The sequence below is a fragment of the Apis cerana genome, linkage group LG4, assembly GCF_029169275.1.
Source record: "Apis cerana isolate GH-2021 linkage group LG4, AcerK_1.0, whole genome shotgun sequence".
Taxonomy (NCBI): domain Eukaryota; kingdom Metazoa; phylum Arthropoda; class Insecta; order Hymenoptera; family Apidae; genus Apis; species Apis cerana.
This window is the reverse complement of record NC_083855.1, coordinates 7,534,220-7,546,703: the sequence shown is the minus strand read 5'-3', so window position 1 is coordinate 7,546,703 and position 12,484 is coordinate 7,534,220. Positions and strand designations below refer to the sequence as shown.

Genomic DNA, 12,484 nt, shown 5'->3' with positions numbered 1-12,484 from the left:
AATGCAATTTTTTTTCTCTTTTTAACAAGTGTACGGAAGTGCAATCGAAAGTCATCCTTTTAATGCATTGTTAAATTTTTGAATGAAATTAAATTAAAATATAATATATATATATATATATATATATATACATATATGTGTGTATATATATGTGTATATATGTATGTGTGTGTGAAAAAATATGATTTCACACTCGAATTAAATTAAACTTTGAACGGATGATGAACGAGTTTTGATTAAAAGTTTAAATTTCATACGACTTTGCGCAATAAAATATCCAAAAAAAAAAAAAAATCCAAAAAAACTTAATGCATTTATATAGTACATTTCAATGGTAAAAATCAAAACTGGTCATTAAAGCACGATGCGCATTATCAGGATGCACGCTATCTTCGTATAATGACACGATAAAGCTCGTGCGATTCTCTAAGTATCAATTTACATTGAGAATTACGCACGATACACGAACAACATTTCACCGGTGCTAGTGGAAAAAGTCGAGGAATAGGGAGAGTGAAGGGAGGTGTAATCGTACGATATAAAGCGAAATGGCCAGGCGCGAAAGATCATACCGCATTGCTTTGCAATTATGCAAGACGACCAGAATTGCGTGAGTATGCGTGCATCATTCTAAGTATCTATGTCCATGGCCAACGTGTTACATATATACCACAGATGCAGGAAACGCATGCCTGTGGTCTTAAACTATGCTTTATCAGGACGTGAGTATCGAGAGCTGAGAAACGTGACCTGACACAACCTTGAATGATAAGTCAAACATTTCTCAATGGAAATAAAAAAAAAAAAGTATTCTATTTCTTTGGTATTTTCTTTTTTTTTTTTTTTTTTGGTTTCATTGGTGAAGGTTATTTGTTGATATTTCTATTGTTCATATTACCGTATATGTTGAATTTTGACATTTACTTGATATTTAAGATTTTATTTGCATCCATGAGAAAATTAAATACACGATGAAAAATATATAAAATATCCAAAGTGGATATGGTAGAAAACAAATCAAATTTTCTTCATTTCTATCAATAGACTTTACGAAGTTTAATTAGAGATATCCTTTATTCTTCAAATATGTTACTTTGAATATTTCGTGTCTTTTTTTTTTTTTTTTTTGCATGTATTTCTTTTTATACTTTCAATTTTTGCACAAACGCATGAATATCTACGATCTAGTTATTTATTTCTCTAAAAATCAAAAGTTTAAACTCGCTTTGCCCGAATTAACAACAATTAACTTTCAACTTAAATTTAATTTTCGATTCCACGATTATCGAGGATTATCCGGTTAACGAATGCTCAACAGACAAATGCCATGGTTTCCTCGAGAAAAACCGACCGATTTCCCATAGCCTGAGGAAACTGTCTTCCTCCCCTCTTCCCTCTCCCTCAAATCGCTTCCAGCTTGGTCGTGCGTTCGTCTGGCTATGTGGCGCAGGAACAGAACAGATTGGAGAAAAGAAACTTGCCGCGAAACCGTTTCCTAGATAACCGAGAAAATAAACCGGCAATGGCCTCGTTACGATCGGCGACGATTTCTCGCGATCGCTTCCCGCATTCCCTCGACTTTTTTTTTTTCTTTTACCTTCTCCTCCTGCGTGTGTGCGCGCGTGTGCGTGTGTAATTATGCACGCATTCGCAACAGGAAACGCGTTACGATACTAATTGATAAGCTTATTGCATCGGCATCCGACGAAAGAACGAATATCGATCAACGAGGAATAATTTCGTTACATAAACCATCCGATCGTTTACCCGACGCGGGATCGAAATTATTTTAATTCTACGCTGTGTGACGTATTATTTCAGGTAAGGAATGATCGCGAATTTTTTTCTTTTTTTTTAGTTTAATTGAAACGAGGTTGATTAATTGACGATGCAACGAGTTGTTCAATTTATCGTTGCAGAAAGTCGACGTGATTTTCTCGGAATTATTATTATCGTTAACGAAAAATGTTTCGGATAAAAGTTCGTTTGAAGAGGATTGAAATGATCTTCGTGCATCTACTCACGAGGAATTAATAAAAACAATATGCGGATTTTGATACTATTTTTATCTGAAATATCGTTCGAAAAGGAAGTGAGATATTTTGTATCTCAAATTCAAATAGAAAATACCTCGAGGAGAAAAATTAATGAAAATAAAGAATTTAAGAGAGAGAGATCAATAAACATGATAAAAGGACAAAGTTGATTAATGAATAGTTAAAAAGAGAAATGAATCGACGTCATAAAATGTATTTTTCAAAGAATATTAATTCAATCATAAACCACTTCATGAGAAAATCTTGGACAACCTCGTTTTCCAATCAAAACAAATAATCCTACTTCGCCACTGTACTCTTAATATCTACGTTTCACCTTCCCCATCACTTTCTCTTCTTCGGAATTAAAACAATAATTCCGATTATCCGGACGAAAGTTTGCTGAGAATAAATCTTAATCTGAGACAATTCGATCAGAGGTATATTTTTTTCTTTTTTTTTTCCACAATTGGCAGAAACCCACCGTATCGATTTCTCTTTCTAATTGCATGCTTCCAAGTTTTAAACTGTTGAACGTAACACGCGCATTCCTGTGGAACAAAAGATCGTTCACCCTCCTCGATCGGATTTCTCTTTCGATATCTGGGAATTTTAGTGGCGTCGTTGCTCGCGTACCAAAATTCGAAAGCACTTTCTTTCTTCTCTCTTCCTTTTTTTTCAACCAAGTTGAGAACAACTTTCATTGACAGCCGCGGAATGGAAAAAAAAACAAAAAAAAGAGAAGCGAATAATGGTCGATAGAGACGAGCAAAAACGTCGATATTAACGATCTATCTTTCACGGTTCACAGAGCTCAAAGCTCTTCGTTTGCAACGTTTATGCAGCGTAATTATGCAGAAAGTATGCAAATGATCCGTGGAACGAGACATATTAATTAAGGTAGATGGAGAAAATTTTCTCGCTTTCTTTTTGTCGATATTTTGTCGGAAGATTTTCTTCTCTCTTTCTCTATCTATTCCTCGATTTGCAATTAGGCCTAACGCGTGAATGGCGTAATTACGGTGGTAAAGTGGTGAAGAAGAAAAAAAAGAAAGGAAATTTATCTGATATTCGAGCATACATCTTGTATTCGAGCAAATTTTAGAGAAAGTAAGAAAGTGACATAAATTCTCGAGGTTTGCAATTTACAAGATGGAATGATCAATGTTGTTTCGTAATTATTGACATATTGATAAGTTTGTTGCACGTGGGAATATTTATAGCTTATATCCCATTTCTTCGTGTATAAAATAATCGATAATTCTTACCTGTTCTTGCCAGAATTTGTAATAAAGAAATACATATGCTTCATCGTGAATACGTGTATGAAATAAAATGTAAATCATTGATTATGATAAAGGCAAATTTATGATGTCAGATGACTTCATTCGTTCATCCTATTTGTACGCTAAATTGCAATTGTGACGAATTTATGAAAACGATCGTGTAATCGAATAATTCAATTTCCTTTTATATTATTTATATATATGAAAATATTCATGAATATTCAATTATAATAATAAAAATTAATGTGACGTGCAATATTTTGAATAATTCCCTTCTCCTTCTCAAATGATCAAAAATTCAGATATCTGTTTAAATTCTTAATCGAATTAATATCGATTGGAGTCATGCAAAGAGAAAAAATTACGTTAATAACAAAATATTCGATACGTTCTGACACGTATAGAAGATTGGAATTCTAGCATTAAATAATGGAATATCCGGAACGTGTCGAATCACAGTGCATACCGCGAAACATCGGAACGGCACATCGAAATTGTTCGTTTTACAAGAGATTCGAAACAGATTCGAAGAAGGAAATTTCTACTGGAACCGTTCGTATTACGCCGGACACGGTGAATCATCTATTTGAACATCCGGTAAAAGTCACGAGCACACGCGAGCGCCATTGTCGACAGCAATATGAATATCCTTCTTTCATCAAACTTGAATAAATTGTGTGCGTGTATTTATCTTCATTGATATATATATGATCCATTCATTTCGACAGGCATGGTTTCGTTCATTTCGAGACTATCAGCGGACAGTGAAGCCGTAAAAATTCGTATCTGAATATATATTCTCGTGAAATAAAAATAATAAACTTATAATATGGATCGTGAAAACGCGCCTATAATCATTATTCTTAGTTTCAATCAATCAATTTTTCTCTGCTTCTGATTTTATTTTCTTGCGTCAACTATCTTGAATATCGAATATGATCTCATTTAAAGGGTTAAGGATTATTTAAGGAAAAAATAGAAATTTCTTTAGCAGCTTTGGAATAGATTCTGCAATCGATCCTGCATATCATATATTTACTTTTCTATCGTAACTTCAAATACATTCGTAGAGAATATTTTCATTCGAATCGCAATTACGCAAATTCCTATTGCGAGTAAAATCCTTTTCACAAGAATTTTATCGACAATAGCGATCATCCTTCAAATCGAGCAATAAAAAACCAATTTAAAATAATTATCTCGATCGAAGATAATTATCGACATCCGAATAATTTACGATTCCTATTGCATGATCGTTTTTTTTTTTTTTTTTTTTACGTAATTCAAGGCCTTTCCTTGTAACGTAATCGAAAATAAACAAAAGAGGACGGGGATCGTTTCTTGTCAACGCGGAAGATTATTGAAACGTGTCTATACGTACAAGTAGTTATATGTACAATCTCTTACGGTTAATTACATGAAAACTGGATCCTTTGAAAGTTCGACTAGCAACCTGTTGCTCGTGTTTCTGCGATCACCAGAGCACTCGCATTCTCAAATGAATCTATATAGAATATATATGATCCGTATCTATGAAATTCTTGCCTCAGTTTCTTGCGATATTTAAGAGAAGCGAACATTCTTCGTCCTACTATATCAAACTATTCAAAGTGTTTTATTATCATTTATTATTTCCTCGAAACGTTCTATATACCTTTATTTTACGCGAATCAAATTCGAGAAATTGTAAGTTTAATATCGTTGTTCGAATATTTCGATGATACTTTGACTATTTTGACAATATATATTTTTTTTTGATTCATCGATCGACTCGATGTTATTTTCAAATCAAGTTGTACCTTATGTTACTTTATTATGGACTAAAATGAGTTTTTATTTCATTCTCAAAGAGATTCTATGCCAAAGAATAATGTTATTTTTTTAGAATATTATTTCTAAAATAAAGATGATAAAATATCTGATATTTTATTCAAATTTCCCTGTTAAAACTCGATTATATTTGTTCTACATAATAGAAAGTAATTCTGTGCATTTTCTAAACGTTCTCTCTTAACGTTCTGACTCTATCGAGAGATCTACAAGTAGAAAAATGAATGGTAAGTATTTAAGTATTTTGATAAGTGAAAATATACGAGAATTAATCGATATGAATATTCTACTAATGAATGCGAATGTATGAACTGAAAGTTAAATATTCAAACGGGACGTTGAAGAGTAGAAAGTGAAAACAGAGTTAAGATTTTCCTTTTTTTTTCTTGCTTTCCACATAATTAGAAGATACGAAGAACAAATTTGAATACAAATTTTCAATGTTTTTATAAATTATTCATAAACATTACGGTAAAAGCGTGCAACACGCGAGCGTAGAATAGTATGCACAAGCATATGAATTATCCACTTTAATTAAGGTTTAAATCTTGTCGAAGTTTGAATAGAATTCATTAGGGAAAGAAAATTTGGCATTGAGCATTTAGGCGATTTACACAATGTCTAAATTTGCCAATGTCTATTTTTAATATTTGAAACTTTAAATATCTTTAATTCGAGATATAGAAGAAAATTTGGCAATGAATATTTAAATGATATTTGTGCAATGTCTAAATTTGTTTCTTGTGAAATAAACTATGAATTATATACAAAAAAAAAAAATGAAATAAAAATAAAGTAATACAAATGTTTATAAGGTAGAGTTAAATTATAAAAATCTAAAATTAAGATTTTAAATATTTAAAAATTTTTCGAATAACATTATGCAAGTGGAAAGTTTACTTGTACAATGAAATTTACTGTTTAGTTGATAATTTTTTTTTGTAATACTAAAAGTGATAAGAAAGAGAGAAACTGTTTCCATTTTATGACTCCAATCTGCTACATGAATGAAAAATGTTAGAATATCTTATCTTCTTTCATTCATATACATTTCCGTAGTTTCAAATAAGGAATACAGGATACTTCAAAAATGTCAATTAACTGTTTATATATTATTATATTGATTTATAAAATAACAAGTGCAAGTTCAAAATTAGTAGTAGAAGAAACACGTGTTATTTTTGATTAAGTATATTTCTCGAAGTGTGAAATGTCGTGTTAGATGTTTGATTACAAAATCTGTCTATGTTACGTAAAGCACATAACGTATAATGCGGGTCAAATTGCACACCGAAAATCGAGCACGTATGAATGCAACGGTACCCTTTTAACATTTACAGAGCACGTTCTAAGATGTCACTAAAAATTTTCTATACGTAAATCGTTTGAAATTTTAGAACGAAGATAATACTAGATACGAGATACTTTTAAGTACTAAAAATGAATTTAAACATTCTGATTTTAATTTAATCGTAAATATTCCAGTAAAAAAACAAACAGATATGAAATTTGTATTATATCTGCATATCAATTTAAAACGAATCTTCACTTAACAATAAATATACGAATAAGAAAATTTGTTTTATAAGAAATTAGCTTAAAATTTTTATTATACAAATGAAAATATATCAAAGAATACGCGATGAATTAAGTACTTGAAGTTAAGTATTTTATAAACGTAAAATATCGATACAAATCAATAAGTAGATCCAAAATTTTTATATTACGGGAAACAAACATGATGCTAAATCTTGTGATAACAGAAGAAAACTCGCAAAGAGCGCGTTTATAGAGACTCATCACTACCTGTTGCAGAGGAGGCTATAGTAGAAACACAGCAGGATCCCCGAGAGGTTCACATTCCAGAGAGGAAGGACGAGAGAAAGAGAGACATGCGCCGGCACGCATCGTTTACAAGTGAAAAGGGCTCTTTTAGGCCTCGATTCGAGAGGACCCGGATGCCTGGTTCTTTTCGAAGGATTGTATTGTTCGTGGTCGAAAACGCAGCACACTCCGGAAACCACCGTGGCGGAATATTTCTACTAGCGAGATTCGAGAAAGCCTAACCTAACCTCAAATTCGCGGGATCGTGATGGAAAAATAGTGGCACTCACCTCGATGCTCGTTCCTCCCACGTTATTTTCCGTGTGCAACAGTGCCTTCTTCATTCATCGAATGCTCGTTTCACAAAAATCATCGCACCATGCTCGTGTCAAAACACTCCGCTACACTCGCCTCACCACGGCGCATAATGTGCACTGTTTGAAAAGATCGCGGTTAAAGCACGTAGGAATTCACTGTTCTCGTGATCGGGACTACCTCGCACACGCTTTCAAAGACGCGAAAAATCGCGCGCTCGTTTATATTCACGTGGGTTGCGCAGTCTCAGATAAATTCGAAACGGAATCGACGACAACTTCGACTTCACTTCGAAACGAAAGATGAGTGTGACAGAAACGCTAACCGATGTGTTGCCGTTTGACCTGTCTCTAAACTGACCAATCGCCTTGCAGGTGGTATACTACCATGTATCGCGGTAAATAGTGGGGGAGAAAACGAGAGGGAAAAAGACCACCTGACGCGCAACCTTTTGGGGTCTGGCAAAAGATCGAATGGGGACCGAAGAGGGTCTTATGTTGGATACTTGGGACCTAATCTTATGAACTAACCAATGGTCGGTAAAGAAAGAAGTCTGTTATTGATTTAAAAAGAAAAATATATTTTTAAAACAATATTTTTATATCAATAAAAATTATTGAGATATATTAGAGAAATTAAGTAAAGAAGATATCAAATCGTAGCTATCTCTTGAATGTATAAACTTTATAGAATAAATATAGACAAGGAGAGTAAGTAGTGGAAGAAGGATAGAGATAGGATAAAAATGTTGAAATCAGCGCCATCTCTAGAGTGCCGCAAATGAAACATATAAAAAAGGATAACAAATATAATAAAAAGGATAGAGATAGTGTAAGAATTGACCATCAGCGCCATCTCTTGAATTCCAAAGAAACTTCTTTATAAAAGTAAGAATTGATCAACAGCGCCAATTTTTCTAAATATACTCAAGAGATGGCGCTAATAGTCATTTTCTGTTTTATTTCTGTCCTTTTTCCACTATTTACTGTCCTTTTTTACATGTTTCATTTGCGGCACTCTGGAGATGGCGCTGATTTCAATATTTTTATTCTATCTCTATCCTTCTTCCACTACATGCTTTCCTTGTTTATACTTTTAGTGCGTGATCAAATGAAAATTTTTTATATATTTATATAATACGTTCTAAATTTTTTTTGTGTATTGTAACAATGTTGAATTATATTATTTAATTGAAGGAATTTTATAAATTTATAAATTTTATTATTATTTATTTCCATTTATATATTTTGCATATTCTTAAAAATATGTAATATACATTGTATTCTAATTAGGAAATATGTAATATTGTTATGTTATGTTATTAAATATATTAAAACAATAAATAAGAAATAGAAAGAATTTAACTATATCCTTTACCAAATTGAGGTTAGTTCAAAACTTAACCTATTCATTGTATTTACGCAATGTAAACGCGAAAAGAAATACATATTCTTTTTATATTTGTTTCCAAGTATAAAGTTCGTTGTTATTGTAATATTATGATCACACAAATGTTTAAAAAAACTCTACTGGATTTTAAATATAACAATAGTAACTTTATTAAATGTTCTCGTTCTATTTATTATGTTCCCGATGCGCATCTATCTAAAAAATTTTCTTATAATAAAATATTAATAAGATATTTTTCAAATAAACGAAATTTATCGAACATGAAAAATATTTGTATGTATCGGCAAATACATCCACAAATCCTTAAAAAACCATTATTATGTAATAAGTATATTCCACAAACCATAAGAATTTCTACTAATTCTATCATTATTAATAGTAGTAGAATGTATTCAAATACAGCTCCTAAAATTATAAATGAAGTTGCTGCATATAATTATGGAATTTTTCTAATGATTTCTGAAAGCTTACCCGTGGAAGTGATTACAGAAGCTTTAAGATTGATGCATTATCAAACAGGTTTACCATGGTGGGCAAGTATCATGCTCACTTCAATTATAGCAAGAACAATTATAAATCTGCCATTAAATATACTTGATGTAAGTATTAATTGATCTTAAATTAATATTCTTTATTTTTTTAAATGTATTATATAATTTTTATCTTAGGTTCATACAAAAGCAAAACAAGAAAATTTGAAATTTGAATTGAAGGAAATTGCAGAGAAAATACAAAAGAAAGTGCAAAGGGAAGCAATATCTTTACAACTATCTCCATACCGTGCACATTATCTTTTTACACGTGATGTATTTATTTATTCTTTTATGCATACAAACTAACTTTTTCAATTTATATCAATTTAATTAAAGAATTAATTTTTTATTTTTTATGATAGTTTAATAAGGAACAAAAACAATTATACATAAAAAATAATTGTCATCCATTTAAAAGTGTTGCTATAATATTATTACAAACACCAATATGGATAAGTTTTTCAGTTGCAGTAAGAAATATATGTTATATGTTACCTCAAGTAAATACTGGTAACTAAGATAATTTTCTGTTTTATTTAATTTTTTTTTTTGCATTGTAATAAGTTTTAAAAATTTTATTGTTAGCTACTCTCCAAGACTTTAAGGAATTGACTACTGGTGGTTTTGGATGGATAAAAAATCTTATAGATATAGATCATTATTTTATATTACCTTCTCTATTTGGACTTTCAAACTTAGCTATATTAGAGGTATGTATAAAAATATTTATTATATTAAACTTACATTACTAAAATTATATATTTTTTCAGATAAATCAAGTATTATTTCATGTAAAAGATACAAAGTTTAGTAGAATTTATAAGAATTTCTGTAGAGTACTTATAATCGGTTTTGTACCATTAATGGCATGTTTGCCATCGGTATGTTATTTATTTTTAAAAATAAATAATCTACTTTTTTCTAATATTTATTATATTAAATCGCAAATCAAATATTTCAGTGTTTATCATTGTTTTGGGTCACCAATAATTGCTGTGCAATAGTATATAATCTATTGCTTCTATCTCCAAAAGTTCGTCGATTAGGAAAAATACCTAAAACCGATTCTGAACTAAGGCGTCCATATACGGAATTGTATAAACGATTATTAGAGAAATTATATTTAAAGAAATTTTTAGCGTAAATATAATTATATGTTGCTAATATAACATAGAAATAAAACTAAATATTTCTTTTTTTTCATGTCAAATGTATAATTTATTAAAAAAAATAATAAAGAAGTAATTATTAAAGTATTAATATATTATTAATAAATATATAAATGTACGATATTAATTGTAATATTATATATTACGATAATTGTAAGATTTAATTGTAAGATTTATTTCATCTAATGATTGATCCGCACCTTTGATCCTGATAGAACTAAGGTCGCAAAAATTGTTTATATTTGATTGTGAAAACAGAAATGAAGATGACAAAAAAAAATTCACTTCTGGTGATAACGCATTAAATCATATTCTGCATTTATGCTTAGAAGATACGTATATATAAAATTCACTTCATTGGCAAACAACATACTTCAACGAACGGGTTTGAAAGAAACAGAAATCATGGCTAATATCAAGTTTTTCACATTTTTGCTGTGTATCATTCTTTGTGTTGATTTCTTCTGTAAATTAGCGACAGTGCGTATATTTCGTTTTAGTTATCAATTTATTACTAACATTTTAATAATTCGTATATTTGTGATTAAATTTTAATTATAATATGGTCATATTGTTACTTTATATATATATATTATCTATAATAAGTTTATTAATTTATATATATTTTAATTTAATTATTTTTAGGGAGAAGTTTATCCTTATCCAGGCGATTGCTCAAAATATCAGCATTGTGATAATAGTGGTTGTTTTGTTCTAAGTTGTGGCGCAGGGACAGAATTTAATCCAAATATTGGTACTTGTGATTATCCTTTGGCAAATCGGGGGGATTGTGGTAATCGATATTAAAATTTTAGAATATTTATGAAACAGTCATAATGTATACAATGTATGTATATACAGCATAAATTTACCATATGATATAAATTTTTGTTTAGAAATTATTATTTTTAAAATAATTATCTTACTTATAAAATTAATTAATAAAAATATAACATAAAAATAAAATTAAATAATGTTTCCATCGAATGTATATCAAAATACCATTGATAATCATAATGTAAAAGTATATTCATACATAATTATGTAAGCAATATATCTAATAAATATGTTAGTTTCATTTTAAGATTTTATAAATAATTATAATAGAATTGTTATCAACATCTTTCTCAATCCTGGCACAAGTAAAATCGTAAAAAATTCCGTCTTATTTTAAATATGATTAATTAGAAAATCAGAAATGATGATTACGAAGAAATTCATAATATCTAAATATTTTTATAGCATATAACATTCATCATTTTCCTTGTTTATGTTTCGAAGATACTGTATAAAATCCATTTCATTAAAAAATAAATCATTTTAAAAAATAAATTGAAAATTATAAGAATAAGTTACACAATTACAAGAACAATTATCATAAAATCATGGTTAGTATAAAATTTTCTGTACTTTTGTTGTGCATTATTTTTTGTATTAGCTTCTGAAATAATAAACGTATATTATAATTACACAATATAATTTTTATTTTATATTTTTACAAATTTTATTTTTGTGATATTTGTTATGTAATTATTCAATCGTTATAATTTAGGATATGTTTAAATAAATGAAATTTATGAAATTTATACTATTAATATATTGTATTATCATTATAGTTTAAGATTCAATAATAAGGATTTTTTGTAACAATTGTTTGAGTTCTCGCCTCTCTATTAAAATAAAAAAATTTTATTATAAACTAATTCTTAGAATATTATTCCTAGAAGAAATATTACCGTAACATTGTTGCTCCAATGAGTATCATTGTCAATTGCTCATTTAATCATGAATGATTCAACACTAGCCGCTGCTCGCAAAAAATATGCAAATGTAGAAACGATCTTCATTTCTGTATCAAGCAAATTATTTAGTAAAATATTTTGAAAAAAAAGACATTGAATAAATAGTTTTATCATACATTCATTCATTAAAAATTTTTATGCTGTCCATTTAACTGCGATAATTTATAATCACATTAAGTATAACGCATTGTTATATTATAACAAATATATATCAATCAATTTTATATGCGAGAAAATGACATTTCGATCGTTAATTTTATTGTGCGCATTTTGATCGTT

At 29.4% G+C, this 12,484-nt stretch overlaps 3 protein-coding genes across 3 annotated transcripts in view; 2 read left to right on the top strand and 1 right to left on the bottom strand.

Annotated features, from left to right (window-relative positions):
• LOC107995645 (uncharacterized) overlaps positions 1-7,643 on the bottom strand; it is a 96,164-nt gene extending 88,521 nt beyond the window's left edge. Inside the window, exon 1 of the mRNA XM_017053280.3 lies at positions 7,267-7,643. The gene's annotated coding sequence lies outside the window, so the exon portion shown is untranslated. The remainder of the gene's footprint in view (positions 1-7,266) is intronic.
• A 685-nt stretch (positions 7,644-8,328) lies between these two features.
• LOC107995630 (cytochrome c oxidase assembly protein COX18, mitochondrial) lies at positions 8,329-10,490 on the top strand. The gene is made up of 6 exons (XM_017053257.3): positions 8,329-9,300; positions 9,370-9,507; positions 9,597-9,744; positions 9,820-9,944; positions 10,005-10,115; positions 10,196-10,490. The coding sequence occupies exons 1-6, from the start codon at positions 8,791-8,793 to the stop codon at positions 10,376-10,378; spliced, it is 1,215 nt and encodes a 404-aa protein (XP_016908746.2). The 5' UTR covers positions 8,329-8,790; the 3' UTR covers positions 10,379-10,490.
• A 216-nt stretch (positions 10,491-10,706) lies between these two features.
• LOC107995621 (uncharacterized) lies at positions 10,707-11,487 on the top strand. The gene is made up of 2 exons (XM_017053238.3): positions 10,707-10,883; positions 11,049-11,487. Exons 1-2 carry the CDS (start codon positions 10,725-10,727, stop codon positions 11,208-11,210), a joined length of 321 nt encoding a protein of 106 aa, XP_016908727.2. The 5' UTR covers positions 10,707-10,724; the 3' UTR covers positions 11,211-11,487.
• The last annotated feature ends 997 nt before the right edge of the window (positions 11,488-12,484 follow it).

Bases quoted from the DNA above. Each gene is read 5' to 3' on its own strand.
- LOC107995630 (XM_017053257.3), top strand. From the start codon at position 8,791: ATGATCACACAAATGTTTAAAAAAACTCTACTGGATTTTAAATATAAC. The intron at 9,945-10,004 runs GTATGTATAAAA...ATATTTTTTCAG, and splicing joins CAAACTTAGCTATATTAGAG to ATAAATCAAGTATTATTTCA. The intron at 10,116-10,195 runs GTATGTTATTTA...CAAATATTTCAG, and splicing joins TAATGGCATGTTTGCCATCG to TGTTTATCATTGTTTTGGGT.
- LOC107995621 (XM_017053238.3), top strand. From the start codon at position 10,725: ATGCTTAGAAGATACGTATATATAAAATTCACTTCATTGGCAAACAAC. The intron at 10,884-11,048 runs GTGCGTATATTT...AATTATTTTTAG, and splicing joins TCTTCTGTAAATTAGCGACA to GGAGAAGTTTATCCTTATCC.